Source organism: Sinocyclocheilus anshuiensis, unplaced genomic scaffold, assembly GCF_001515605.1.
Source record: "Sinocyclocheilus anshuiensis isolate Anshui unplaced genomic scaffold, SAMN03320099.WGS_v1.1 scaffold1036, whole genome shotgun sequence".
Lineage (NCBI taxonomy): Eukaryota > Metazoa > Chordata > Actinopteri > Cypriniformes > Cyprinidae > Sinocyclocheilus > Sinocyclocheilus anshuiensis.
The window spans coordinates 696,672-710,789 of record NW_015550226.1 but is presented as its reverse complement, the minus strand read 5'-3'; the positions used below and the strand labels follow the sequence as shown (position 1 = coordinate 710,789).

The window sequence follows — 14,118 nt, the reverse complement described above, 5'->3', positions numbered from 1 at the left end:
CTAAATTTATCTTGAAAAAAGCTTGCAGAAAATACAGATTTTTGAGAATCACCCTTCAATCTTTTGGATTACTTTGCGGGATATAGCAAATGATGACAAAATCAAAATTTGAATCAAGATAAATAGTCTATGCTTAATTTCATGAAGTGTGCGATTAATCGCGATTAATCACAGAAAAAGAGTGTGATTAATTACATTAAACATTTTAATCTACTGACAGCCCTAATATATGCAGTATATATATATATATATATATACATATATATATATATATATATATATATACCGTAGTAGCAAATTTAATTGAAATGTTTGTAAATTGAAAGCACTGTTTACCTCATCACTTTGATAAAAGAGTGTGAATGCATTGCGGTGTGTGGACTGTGTGCACATAACACAGTTTAACTTTTTTAACACTTCCCATTATGTGTGTGGCAACGTTTATATATCAATCCCTCATTATCTGGTGTAAATGTTTTTTGTGTGTGTGTGTGTGTTACTTATATAAATAAAATTATGAAGCATGACAGATTAGAGATGCTTATCTGTTTTACGTGCTATTACAAGCTATCAATAACTTTCAAAAAGTGGTGAGGTCTCAAGTTCAAACATAAAACAGTAATAGCACATCTTTTCTATCACGTGTGTCCACAGCACAAATTAATTTACAAATATTTTGATATCAGGAACAACACAATGCTACTGGAGTCTGTTTTCACCATATCAGAAAACACCTTTGAAACACCTTTGAAAGCTAGATAAAGCATTGGAGGAATTCCACTGGCTGAGAGAGACAATTTTGGTTTAAAGAAACAAGCTGTAAGCAGGGGTGAGTCCACCTAGAGAAGCTTGACTCCATCAGGGTGACACTCATGCATTTGTGCACATTCATGGTATGGTTTTCTCTATATTTCTGTGTTTTTGCAGTGTTTTTATTCTAATATTGATATTTTATTGTATTTCAATTTCAAAATGTTATATTATTGTATTTCAATTAACAAATTCAATTAAATGTATTCAAATTTTAAAAGCTGAAAAAAGCTGAAGGGAACAAAGCTGGAGAAAATTGTGTGGAGTAAAATGTGTAATGGGGTCACAGTAATGTTCACTGTGTGTTTATGTGACACATTTGTATTACAAATCACCTGGAGACAGAGTCTCCAGATCAGCCAGACACAGGCTGCTAATTCAAGGAGGTGTCTAATGTCAAAGGCTAGATTTGTGTGTGTGTGTGTGTGTGTTCTCTCACAAGTTGCGGTGTGTCCTGCAGCAGCGGTAGGAGCGTGGCCTCCAGGATGGCAGTCTGCTCTGAGCCGAGCCCTTGCCACAGAGACAACAGCAGGATGAGGAGGTGAGTGGCGCTCCGCAAACGTGTAAAAGCTTGGATCAAACGCTCCCGGTTGTCTTCTGCTGCATCTGCTAATGCTATAACCTTACACAGAGAAAGACAGACAGAAAGAAAAAGTTTCAAAATAAGTGTACAACTAACTGCACAGATGTCCTATCTTTACAAACTTCACAATTAAAGGGTTAATTCACCCAAAAATGAAAATTAGCCCATACATTACTCACCCTCAATGCATCCTATGTGTATATTACTTTCTTCTTTCAGACGAATCCAGTCGGAGTTATATAAAAAATTGTCTTTGATCTTTCAAGCTGTTTAATGCCAATCAGTGGGTGTTGCGTTGCTTCAGTCCAAAAGAAGTGAAATAAAAAACATCCATCCATAAAAAAAAGTTTCTGACACGGCTCCGGGGGGTGAACAAAGTCCTTCTGTAGCGAATCGATGCGTTTTTGTAAGAATAATAACCATATTTAAAACGTAATAATAAATTTAATCTAGCTTGCGCTCACTGTTGTACACAGAAGCAGCTCCGGCAGTGAGCGCAAGCTAGATTAAATTGATTATTACGTTTTGAATATGGATATTTTTCTTACAAAAATGCATCGATTCACTACAGGAGGCCTTTGTTCAGCCCCCGGAGCCATGTGACACTTTTTTTTATGGATGGGCGCTTTTTATTTCACTTCTTTTGGTCTGAAGCAATGCAACACCCGCTGACTGGCATTAAACAGCTTGAAAGATCAAAGACAATTTTTTATATAACTCCGACTGGATTCGTCTGAAAGAAGAAAGTCATATACACCTAGGATGCATTGAGGGTGAGTAATTTATGGGCTAATTTTCATTTTTGGGTGAACTAACCCTTTAACATAAATATATAAAATAAACAAATATATATATTTAGCAAAAAGAAAATTAAGCTCATTTTTAGGGCTTTTAAGATGCATTGCAGTATTATTTTGATGACAATTAGAGTATGCATTATGCTCCATCTCTTATCTTTAATAAAAAAAGAGTTTGCAAGAGTTTCTTTGAAATTGCCTTTATTCTCAGTGGTAATTCTCATTAGATTATCATTATTGTAGCAGTATTTAGCACTATTTAGAAGTCACGAGAATGAGAATGTGCAATCATCGTAAAAAATAATGTCATAATGCAAAGACTTTACTGTCTTAATGCAAAAAAAAAAAAAAAAAAATTCTTTAGATTGTGGAGTTAAATATGTATTGGATATAGTCTGTAGAATTCACCCTAAGATGTCTCTTGTCACCAAGTTGACCATTAGTGTTTCGCTTAATGCTGGTTTGCCTTTCTTTCTATCTTTCTTTTAATACAGTTCATTGAAAAGTGGGATATGTGAGGCTCAAGAAACAGTGCTCCACGATATAAACGACAGCAAAAAAGTTAGCAAAAAAACATTTAAAAAAGCCCATCACACAGGCCTGATAAAGTTATGCTCTCTGAGAGCACACCACACCTGTACAGTCAATCATACTTCGCCTGAAACCACAAGGCACAGAGCACAAAAAACACACTGAAACAGTGTCTGAGAGAGACATCTGCTATTAAAGATCAGTGTGTATTGATAAAAAGGTCTCAACAGCCAATATAAATAGACCTTCAGTGAAGGAGCTTTTGTGAGTGCGAGTACAAGAGTTGATTGATGCCAGCTGAGCAAAAACAAAAGCACATTTAACGGGAGAGAGAAAGAACTACTACACAAAGTAGAGAAAGTCCAGAATAGGTAAACACCCTTGAGAAAAGCTGTAAGGCAGTTCTTGAACTTGCTCAGTGAAGAACAATATATTCAAATACTGAGTTTTGGCTGAATGTATTTAGGCACACTATGCGCCTCAGGAAGAGAATAATACAAACTTCCTTTTCTCTTTATCTAAGTACCTTATTCAAAGCAGAAATTGAAAAAAAGGAAGTGGGTTTTCATTATGTACAATGTTAAGTATCACTTAAGATGAGTTAGATTAGAAACCACTATCTTGAAGAGCTCAAATTTGCTGTTGGTTAGAAAAGAACAGACATGAAACAGCTGGCAGACCGTTCGACCCATCAGTGTGGTCACCACTTACCCATGGGCACATTCTACACAAATTATATACTCTAAGAATACCCCAAACCATTTTGAAATATAACATTTCAAGCCCAAAACAAACCCCAGCCAATGCCAAAGACAGGCAAGAAAATACTTTATTCCCCGAGGGATGTAGCCAAATATGGAGAGACTATATATCTGTGCAGTCAGAATAAACTGATTTTTTTATATATAGTTCTTCATGGGATGTCAGTAGTCAGTGGTCCTTTTTACATCTTCAGAAGAACAAGAGCTGTTGAAATACAGCACTTCACTGATGAATCTGTCGTCATCAGACTTGAGCTCCAAAATAACATAAAACTCTTGAAAAAGCATCAGCAACCTGGTCTGGAGCCATGGAGCCTATTTGCCCGATAGTGGTAAAGAGCAGGGGCATCATGCACCTTTGAGAGGCCACAAGTGAAAGCCACTTTGGTGTCCTGGGCAAGACAAGATATGTCAAAAGGAGGATAAAAACTATTTTTAAAAAGAGCACAATGCCTTTTCATTTGGGTGTAAATCAACTGGAGCCACCAAATTTAGATTTATGATTACTGACACTATAATGAAAAACCACAGTCATGCAGAATGAATTTTCAAAAAAATATTTTTTGTTTGTTTGTTTTTTTGAAAGTTGGCTCTAAAATCTCAAAGGGCACGTGCCGTTTTTTTTTTATAACAATGCATTGTAAATGTCTTTACTATTACTTTAGATCAATTTAAAGCATCCTTGCTGAATAAAAGTATTAATTTCTTTTAACACACACACACACACACACACACACACACATATCTTGAACAGTAGTGTACAAATATATGGAAGTTTTGTGGACCCAATTTTAGTGGCTGAATAAAGGGTTTAAGAGGTCAACCTGCCATATCTACAATTTTCACAATGAAGACACTATGTATTTGAACACATTTATGCCACTAATGAATGACCAAATGTAAACAATTTATTAACCAAAAGTAGGTATAAAAGTTTTTTTTTTTCACAAAATGAAACAATCAAAAATGTTAATATAGCTCATCATAAATATGCTATAGCTGGTTACTGAATATGTGTGTGTGTGTGTGTGTGTGTGTGTGTGTGTGAGAATGGCTCCTGTGTGGAAGGAAAGCCGGAAGGTTGATGACAAACAGATATGCATCTGTACCAGCAAGCGATCCTAGACAGTTACCACTGTTGTTTTTAGTCATGGCGCAGAGATTACATTGAGATGGATAAAGACATGCTGGCAAAGACAATTCTTGTTTATAAACTCATCCACTGAAGAGAGTTAAGTAAGACTAAGGGTATGATAGTATCTGGCAACCCATAGAGACAACTAAGATGCCTTATCAGCTGGCTCAGATCTGATAAATATGCCACTCCATGTCTCTTGTGTTCTGTCTTCCTGGGAAAATTGTTCATTATCCACCTTTTCCCTCACTTCTCCATGGGTGAAACCACTGCAGTGAGAGAGACTTCCTGTAGGATACTCCACACTTCCATTTAGTCAACAATAAACCAGACAGCTTTTAGGCAGAAAACTGAAGAAATCTTCTGCCTAGCTAATAAGAACAGTTTCAATACATTTCTCATTGTAAAGCTGCTGAAATGCTGTAACTTTCTGTCCACAAAAATGTCTCAAATGTGCGCTTAATAAGCAATTCAAACTCAGAGCACCTGGAAATTGTTTATTGTGAACCAAACTGCTCAAAACACTTTATGAGTTGCATATTCACTTTGAAGCACAATGCCTTTCAACGAATAAGCAACAGACATATGTTGCTTCTTGCACATTTTGCAACACCTTCAAAGTGAAATGGTCAAGTGACGCTGAAAAAGTGTTCAGGTTTTTTGTGAAACAGATGAACATAAATCTTGAAATGTTTTATTATTGTTGTTGATGTACGTATTGTGGCATTTTGGAAACTGAAAAAACTAATGCATTTGGAATATAAAGTACCACCTACACTAAACCCTACCCTAAACCTAACCAATAGTGTTAACAAAAGCAAAGGTAAGATAAAAACACATTTTCTACATTTTAGCCTGCTTTTACGAGTCTTTGGACTGTTTAGCTTGACTCGTGTTTCAAAGGACTCAGGTGCTGAAGTGCAATGATGTACCAGGTGAGCTACCAAGCAAGTTTACCACATCAGCAAACCCATGCTTACATATGAAGCTAGTTACAAATTATGCACAATGGCACAAATGATTTCAGGTCATAACACAGTATTGTGCAAGGAACCACAAAAAATATATATTTTTTAATGGACAATTGATAATATTGAACGATGATTTCCCTTTGTAATTTAAATATGTGTGAAAAGGAATAAAAGGTAAAAAAACATTAATGATGTGTGAGCGGAAAACACCAGTTTCATGGTTTGAATTAATGAGTTCTTAAGTACCCCAGGGCTCTGCTCTGGGACCCTTCCCATTCCACCATAACATGACAGGCTTGCAGTGTGATATTTGACCCTTTTTGTACTAAAATTCAATGCCTTTTATAGTTGTTTTATTCACTCGTTTTAGGCAGATAGATTTGTATACACACACAGCCATGCAACATCTATGATCGAGGATACTCTTTCACGGTTCATACCAAAACAGATAAAGGAGATCTTAACTGGTCTCAATGCCATAAAAAACCTGCCACCACATAACGGTGTATGTAGGTAAAGGAAGTGGCATGAAAAGCTTAACAATAAAATTTGGAATTAGGTACTTCAACTTATTCAACTTCTATCAAGCAACTGAAGAAAGAAGACCAGCATTTGGGCAAGATTTCAGGGATAGATGGCACGGTTGTTTGTGTATTCATGGCTAGGTTACTCGCGGTTCCATATATAGAAGCCATGAGTCTACAAACAGCCCTTTAATTACTGTGAGCTTTCTCTAGTCATTTCAGCAGACACAATCCAACAGTCTATAATCAACAGTTAAACCTCACCTCCCAGGCAGAAACCAGCCCACCTCCATACACTGACCCCCCTGAAGTAATGACAACCTGTCATTTATACTCACAAATATAAAACCAGGAGAAAGATGAACTATATGCAGGCTGTGGACAAAATAATGGAAACATGGGAGCTGAATCAAGAAAGAGTTCATGAAAACGTTACTGTTATTGCAATACTTTACATTTACAATAACAATTGCAAATGCAGCTGCAAAGATTAGTTGCATAAAATTTATAGTTAATTATTTGCTTTCATCAGCGATAAAATAATTATTACTGTTAAGACAATATGTTTGAGTTTTCAATGCAACTTGAGGCAACGGGTTCTCAAGTTATCAAAAAGCTAGAGATTATAATGCTGGTACATCAGTCCCATATACCTCAAGACTAGTCAATGTGTTTGGAAATTACAGCCAGTCAATCCAGAAAAAGTAATAAGTCTCCACATTAGTTCCTGCATATGCACAGGTTTACATTTTCCAGAGAAAGAAATCATTTTCCTTAAAATAACATGATTTCTACATTCCCCAGAACAGGCATCAATCACTCATCAAAACAATTGGAAGGATGAAAAAATGGAATGAGACCATTGGGTAAGAAAGCTAGGTTGATTTGACCTAATTGTAACCCAATGGTGATGGTTTAGGATACGAATACCACTTTGTCTATTCATGTTTGCAGTGCTCTTGATGTAATTGAAGCAGAAGAGAAAGATCACTTTGAAATTCCCAGTTGTGAGGAACATGTTCTTTGAAATCTGGAGGGTTTTGTTTGAGTTTTTTCTCTCTTACCAATGACTGGTGAGCTGGACCTGAAAAAGCCGGAATGGCATTTGAAAATGAAGAGGGTAAAAATCCTGTTGATTTGCTATAATACATAGTTTATTCACAACTTCCAGTGAATATTAAAGGCTTTCAGTCTGGGACTTTCTCAACATCTGATGATTTATCTATTGTGGGACTAGTTTTGTTGTTGAAAGAAAAAATACAAATAACTAATACAAAAATAACTACATTTGGTTTCAAAAGCAAGTTATTCAGTATTTAATAAAAAATGTTTACCAATAAGCTGTATAACTGTTGATTTCCCATTCTTCATTGTTGTTGCCAGTTTGCTTTTGCCTGTTTTTTGTTTACTTTTGGATATTTATGTATCAACAATCATTGGGTCAAACATTTAAACCAGGGTTCCACAATAGGCGGCCGGCGGGCCACATCCGGCTCGTGAGAGAAAAAAGTTTGGCCCGCGCTAATTTCAAATAATGTGGCATGAAAATTCAAACGCAGCATCAGAAAGCAACATTAACTTACATCGTGTCTACAACGGACGTGAGCGGCGCGACGCAATAAAATACAATAGAACTCGTTATAATCAGTGATGCTGTCTTGGATGCGGCGCGACACGACAAATCCCCGACAGTAAACTGCTGACTCGTTCTATTTATAACGTACTGACGCAATGTTCAAATGATTTGTAATGCTTTGTTGCATCCAGTGTAGCTACGATGTGACTGCAAAAACATGGCGAGTGTGTAGAAAAGAAACGTGGACATGGAAAATAGATGATTCAAATATGAATGGACTGAACAGTTTTGAGTGAGTGAGAGAGTGAGTGAGTGACTGATATCTTTGTTATGGAATACACGTGTTGGATCGCAGTGAGTTCACAGTTTTAAAGTACAAGTTTGCTTTAATTTATTTTCAAGATCTTAGGTAAAATATCTATTGTTGCTTTCACTATGGCTATAAAGATAATGCAAAATAATATTCAAACTCACATTAGACACTTTTAACATTGAATAAAGCACATAATCATTATCACTGTTATATTTTGTATGTTGTTCCTGCCGCAACATCGCAGAAAATAAAAATGTTCCTAAAATAGAATCCCATGTCGCTTATTGTCATGTGTCGCTGTCGCGGGTGGTTAGGACAAAGACTACATGGAAAAGATACTTTTTATCGCGTCGTGTCTGGTTGGGACATACAGTGTTGCAGTTTGATCCCCCAAAAAAATCTAAGCATATAAATATTAATACTGACAAATCTAATAATTTAATCTGCAATTAGGCAAAGTGGTGAGAAGAGATCCAGTCTGGGAACGAGAAGGAACAGTTGATTTGCATGGCAGACATGGAGAAGATATTTAAATAGTTGTATCTCAGCCCAATATTGTCCTATCCTAACAAACCATACATCAATGGAAAGTTTATTTATTCAGCTTTGATATGATGTATAACTCTCAGTTTCAGAAAAAATTGACCCTTATGACTGGTTTTGTGGACCAGGGTCACATTGTTTGTTTGTTCATTTGTTTTTAATATTCAACAAGCAAAGTTCTTCTATATCTAAATGCAAAAATGTTCATAATTGTTTGAATAAAACAGACTACTTGGGGAAAATCGGAATATTCTTGCGACCATCTTGTGATTATTTTAACAAAAGCAACAATATAATAATTGTAATAATAATAACTATTATATAGTGGTAAATTTAGGATAGTAAATATTATATAATTATATAGTATTATATATATATCAGTGGCCCTTGGCTTGGTATTGTTGGCAAAATTCGGCCCTCGGCAAAAACTAATTGAGGAACCCTGATTTAAACCAACCCAGCTGGGTAAAAAAAAAAAACAACAAGCGCTGTTTTATTTTTATTTATTTTTTTACCCAGTGCTGGGTTGCCAGAATGACCCAACGTTTTTTAGACTGTTTCATCTTGAAGACTAATGCAATTTGCTGTTGTATAAGCTGTTCTCAAATTAAAAAAATGTTTGATGATCAGATTCTATATGCATGTCTGTGTGTGTGTTTACGGTTAATTCTGTAGTATCTGGCTACAAAAGTGCTTTAAAAGAAACCAAGTCAATATGAAATCAAAATGAACCTATTTAATTTGTTAATACATCGTATCTTTTCTCATTTTAAATGATTCATGAGTCATTCCAAAGACAAAAATTCAACTTGTTCTGCCTCTTCCTTCCAACCACCTGTCACAGAGACCACATTTGACTTTTAAAATATGCAAATATGTTACCTATATACACTCTACACACAAATTATATTTTATCCTACATCCAGATTCAGTGTAACAAAGAACACACAATAATACTTATTCTCTGTCTTAACTCTGTCATATACAGAATCAGAATCAGAATCAGAAAGAGCTTTATTGCCAAGTATGTTTGCACATACAAGGAATTTGTTATAGTGTCACAAGCTTCCAGTACACGGAGACAACAATAACACACAGATAATAAAAATGAGATGTGAATAAAATACACATGCATTTTGTTGGGTAGAGAGCGGAGATTCGCCATATGGATGCTGGGCAACGGCGTTCTGAATCCGCGCTTCCTGAGCTTCACGAGCACGCTGGCTCTCTTCCCCCGTCTGTGCGTCCTGAAGTGCTTGATCAGCGCAGCAGCTCCGCCGACTACAATGTTCAGCAAAACGTCCGAATAAATGAAATCCGGTAGAAGATTGTGTGGTGTGTTCTGCCGAATGTTCAGCAGCTCATCCCTGGTAAAACTGATCGTGTTTGAGAAACAAAAACCAGGAAAAACTAACAAAAACAGTACAAACACTGGAGAGCCAAACACTGAGGCTGCCGTCTGCGGCGCCATCGCATTTAGATTTAGATACAAGCAGCAAATAGAAAGTGAAAGATAAATCAATTGTTTCCTTAAAGGTTTGGCTTTATGCAGAGATGAAGATAAATTGTGCAGAGGACACAACTCCACAAACAAACAGTGTGCATTTACTTTTTTTTTTTTTTTTTTTGCCCGCGCTTCCTGAGCTTCACGAGCACGCTGGCTCTCTTCCCCCGTCTGTGCGTCCTGAAGTGCTTGATCAGCGCAGCAGCTCCGCCGACTACAATGTTCAGCAAAACGTCCGAATAAATGAAATCCGGTAGAAGATTGTGTGGTGTGTTCTGCCGAATGTTCAGCAGCTCATCCCTGGTAAAACTGATCGTGTTTGAGAAACAAAAACCAGGAAAAACTAACAAAAACAGTACAAACACTGGAGAGCCAAACACTGAGGCTGCCGTCTGCGGCGCCATCGCATTTAGATTTAGATACAAGCAGCAAATAGAAAGTGAAAGATAAATCAATTGTTTCCTTAAAGGTTTGGCTTTATGCAGAGATGAAGATAAATTGTGCAGAGGACACAACTCCACAAACAAACAGTGTGCATTTACTTTTTTTTTTTTTTTTTTGGCTCAACTGCTTGGAGGGGAGATAACACAAGCTTTTAAGTCAGAATCAACAGTAGCCAAAGACAATGGGGTCACGTATGATGTAGAAAGCTTTTGATTTTGGGTTTAGATTCAGCCTGAAGAATTCTGCTATCTTCTACTTTTAAGTTAAAGATCAAGAGCACATGAAATTAATATTTTTGGTTTTTATGAAGGTAATTTAATGGTCATTTGTTTTGAGTAGCCTCCATGCACTCCATGCATGATCTGTAGCCACTAATGGTATCCAATTGAAATATCATAAGTACTGTTATTTCAGTACCAAGCTGACATTAACATACTGCACCATAAAATACCAGTCCAGAACCAAGTGCTGACTAAATTCATTATTCAAGTACTGTCTGACAGGTGTCTCACAGGTGGCTCCTTCAGGGCATGGTCAAAAATAGCTGAAAATAGCTTTCTCTTTTTCTTTTTGGTCATTCATTCAAAATATTTTTCTTCAAAAAATGTAATCTTTAAAGTTTTTTTGACCTTATAATTTTTTTTAAGATAGTCATTATTGAATATAATATTATTTTATTATTAAAAAAGTATACACGCATCAACACTTAACCCCTCTTCATTTAGAACATTATATGCTCGGGTATATTTCACATTTTCTTAACCTAAAAAAAATAGAAAATGTAAGTTTTATTCCTAGTTCAATGACTCCTAAATAAACTGTATTAGTCTCAAGGTCGTATACCACACATCTTTTAAATAACACGCTTGGAGCAATATCATAATGAAATGTTTGAGAAGCACAGCCTCCTTAAGTGCACATGCAAAAGCCAACATTATCTCTCTGAATACTACACCATGTCTTTTAATTTCTTGGTGTCTTCTCATTGACTAATGTCCACTTCAGACACTTACAGAACTTGAGAAACAGCAATATTTAAAGGTCTGACATGCTGAACATCAGCCGCTCGGGGCAGATTCACTGGCTTAGGTGTATCAGAAGATAAAAGAAATTGTGCAGGCAGGACAATTGAGCAGTGATACCAATGATATCAACTGAAATACAGAAATTGAAGCAACAGGTCGCTGTCTCACAGTGCACTAGATGTTGTTCACTATTATCCACAGTAACTCCCACAAACAATTTGAGTAAAAAGTTAATTTCCCAAGTCACCCTGACAACACAGAAATAAATTGTTACTGGCACCTTGCCAGATGCAAGTGCACTTCCTGAGACAAAATGTGAAAGTGACCGTGTACAGAGTCCACTGAAAAAACTGAGGTGCATAAATGCCAGCTCTGCTTTCCCAGCACCTCCTGTAAGAGGACTGAAAATCTGGCAGGCACTCAAGCGCTCTGCTAACTGCTTTGACCCAAACCGGAGCCTTGCTTAAAGGCGAATAAAACCAAAATCCCAAGCAGCTGTCATGACTGACTCTGTGCCAAAGGCTACAGGTGGTCCTACTGAACGCCTCCCACACAGTCAAGAGTATACATTTCACACTGAGCTAAAATGTGAGAGTAAAATAAACTAAATAAAAATGCACTGAATTTTAATTTCGTGCCGACTTTAAAGGCAGCAGCTTATCAGCACAATCTGCAACACCTGTTCTTCCCCTCACTTTATTGGTTTGCTCTCTATTTATTGCCCTTCTGTCTTGTGCCAGATTGTTGTTTGTCTTTGTGCTTGCACCTTTTCACCCTATTCCCCCGTTTTTTCCTGACAATCAGTCTTCTGGTTCTTGTTGGTTTTTTGGTTTCTGCCAGTTCCTTTTACTCAGCCCACTCAACTGGGCTTCAATTCAGCTCCTTTCTGATTCAGTCCGCCTTGTCTGCCAGCCCACACTTTTAAAAATAAAGAAGCTTGAAAGGTTCTTCACAGCGATGCCATAGAAGAACCTTTTTGTCTAAATGGTTCCATAAAGAACCTTTAACATCTGAAGAACTTCTCTGTTTCACAAAAGGTTCTTTGTGGCGAAATAAGCTTCTTAAGATTATAAAAAGGTAAGAAAGAGATGGTTCTTTAAAGAACCATCTCTTTCTTACCTTTTTATAATCTTAAGAAGCTTATTTCGCCACAAAGAACCTTTTGTGAAACAGAGAAGTTCTTCAGATGTTAAAGGTTCTTTATGGAACCATTTAGACAAAAAGGTTCTTCTATGGCATCGTGACGCACCTTTTTTTTAAGACTGCATACTGGCCCCTGGCTTTGACCTACCCTGACTAGGCATGGGCCGATTACCGGTATCAAGGTATACCGCAATTTGAAAATTTCACGGTTTCAAAACCACTAACATTTTCCGTTATACCGTTCCTGCGGTATGCGCTGTTTTTCATGTCTCCTCAAAGACTGAAAGTGTAGAAATCCATCAGGTTGAGTGCAGTGTAGAAAGTAACATGCCCCCTCCCCCTCCTGTTGGTGCAAGCGTGCGGTCAGTCACGTGTGTGTGTGATGGCCGAAGGAGCTTCCCCTGGAACTTACGCGATCGGCAACCGGCCGTTTATTGTTTTATTGCAGCCGATCTCTGTTCTGGACTTGCACAAACTGCGTTGCAATGCATATCATTTTCCAAATGTCATTTATGTGAAAATATGAAGTCTGTAAATGCCCGTTAACAGGCCAGAGACGCTGAAGACGGAAGCACAGAGAAAAATACTGTAGCAAGCAGATCACTCAAATGCCCGTTAACAGGCCAGAGACGCTGAAGACGGAAGCACAGAGAAAAATACTGTAGCAGGCAGATCACTCACTGTTCATGATGCACGAACTATTGGAAGAAAATCCTAAATATTGATTTGGGGGTTTATATGAATGTGTTTCTGAGGGGAACTGACTGTCTTCAGAAACGTTTAGATGGTATTTTCTTTTCATCTCGTCTCTGTATAATTCACATTAAAGTCGGCATGAAACGGAAGTAGCGATTGTCTTTTTTTCTCTACTGTGACGTCTATCCAAGTGAAACAGCATCTGAAATGAGAGGGCGGGACTTGATATCGTCCTTTGGGAATTGATTGGATCGTTGGAAGTTGGGGCATTGCTAACAAAATGGAGGCAGATCTGAATGCCAGTTTGCAGTTAGTTGTGGGGGATTTCGCTCCACTGGATTCACCGCCGACACCCTAGCATGAAGAAATGTATTTATTGATGAAGACGACGCCGAGGACGATCAACGGCACAAAACATACCTAACAGCACACGTGCGCACGAGAGAGAGAGAGACTGCCTGAATGACTGAACGCATCCTCCATCAGATTAAGTCATATTCATAAAAAAAATAGTTTGCGATGTCCTAAGAGTAATGTTGTGGTAATATCCTAATATCCTTTCAATTTGTAAGGGTAGTGTACTCCCCCATGGTTTGCGTCAGCACTAGTCAATGCACTGATTTCTATAAAGTGAAGCATCAGCTTCAGTTTTTCCCCGTTGAGTTTATCCCAGCGTTTACCCCTCACGTCACTAGCTCCGCCCTTGCACCATAGCTCGTGACCGGAAGAGAAGATGAGTCGTTTTGAGGGGGAGGGGAGGTT

General features: G+C 37.4%; 1 protein-coding gene across 3 annotated transcripts in view; it reads right to left on the bottom strand.

The window, feature by feature from the left end:
• LOC107661004 (protein PTHB1-like) overlaps nt 1-14,118 on the bottom strand; it is a 164,070-nt gene that overhangs the window by 87,502 nt on the left and 62,450 nt on the right. For all 3 annotated transcript variants that reach the window (XM_016450443.1, XM_016450444.1, XM_016450445.1), the window contains one exon: nt 1,250-1,432. In XM_016450443.1, the coding sequence (XP_016305929.1) occupies nt 1,250-1,432 (183 nt within the window). The remainder of the gene's footprint in view (nt 1-1,249; nt 1,433-14,118) is intronic.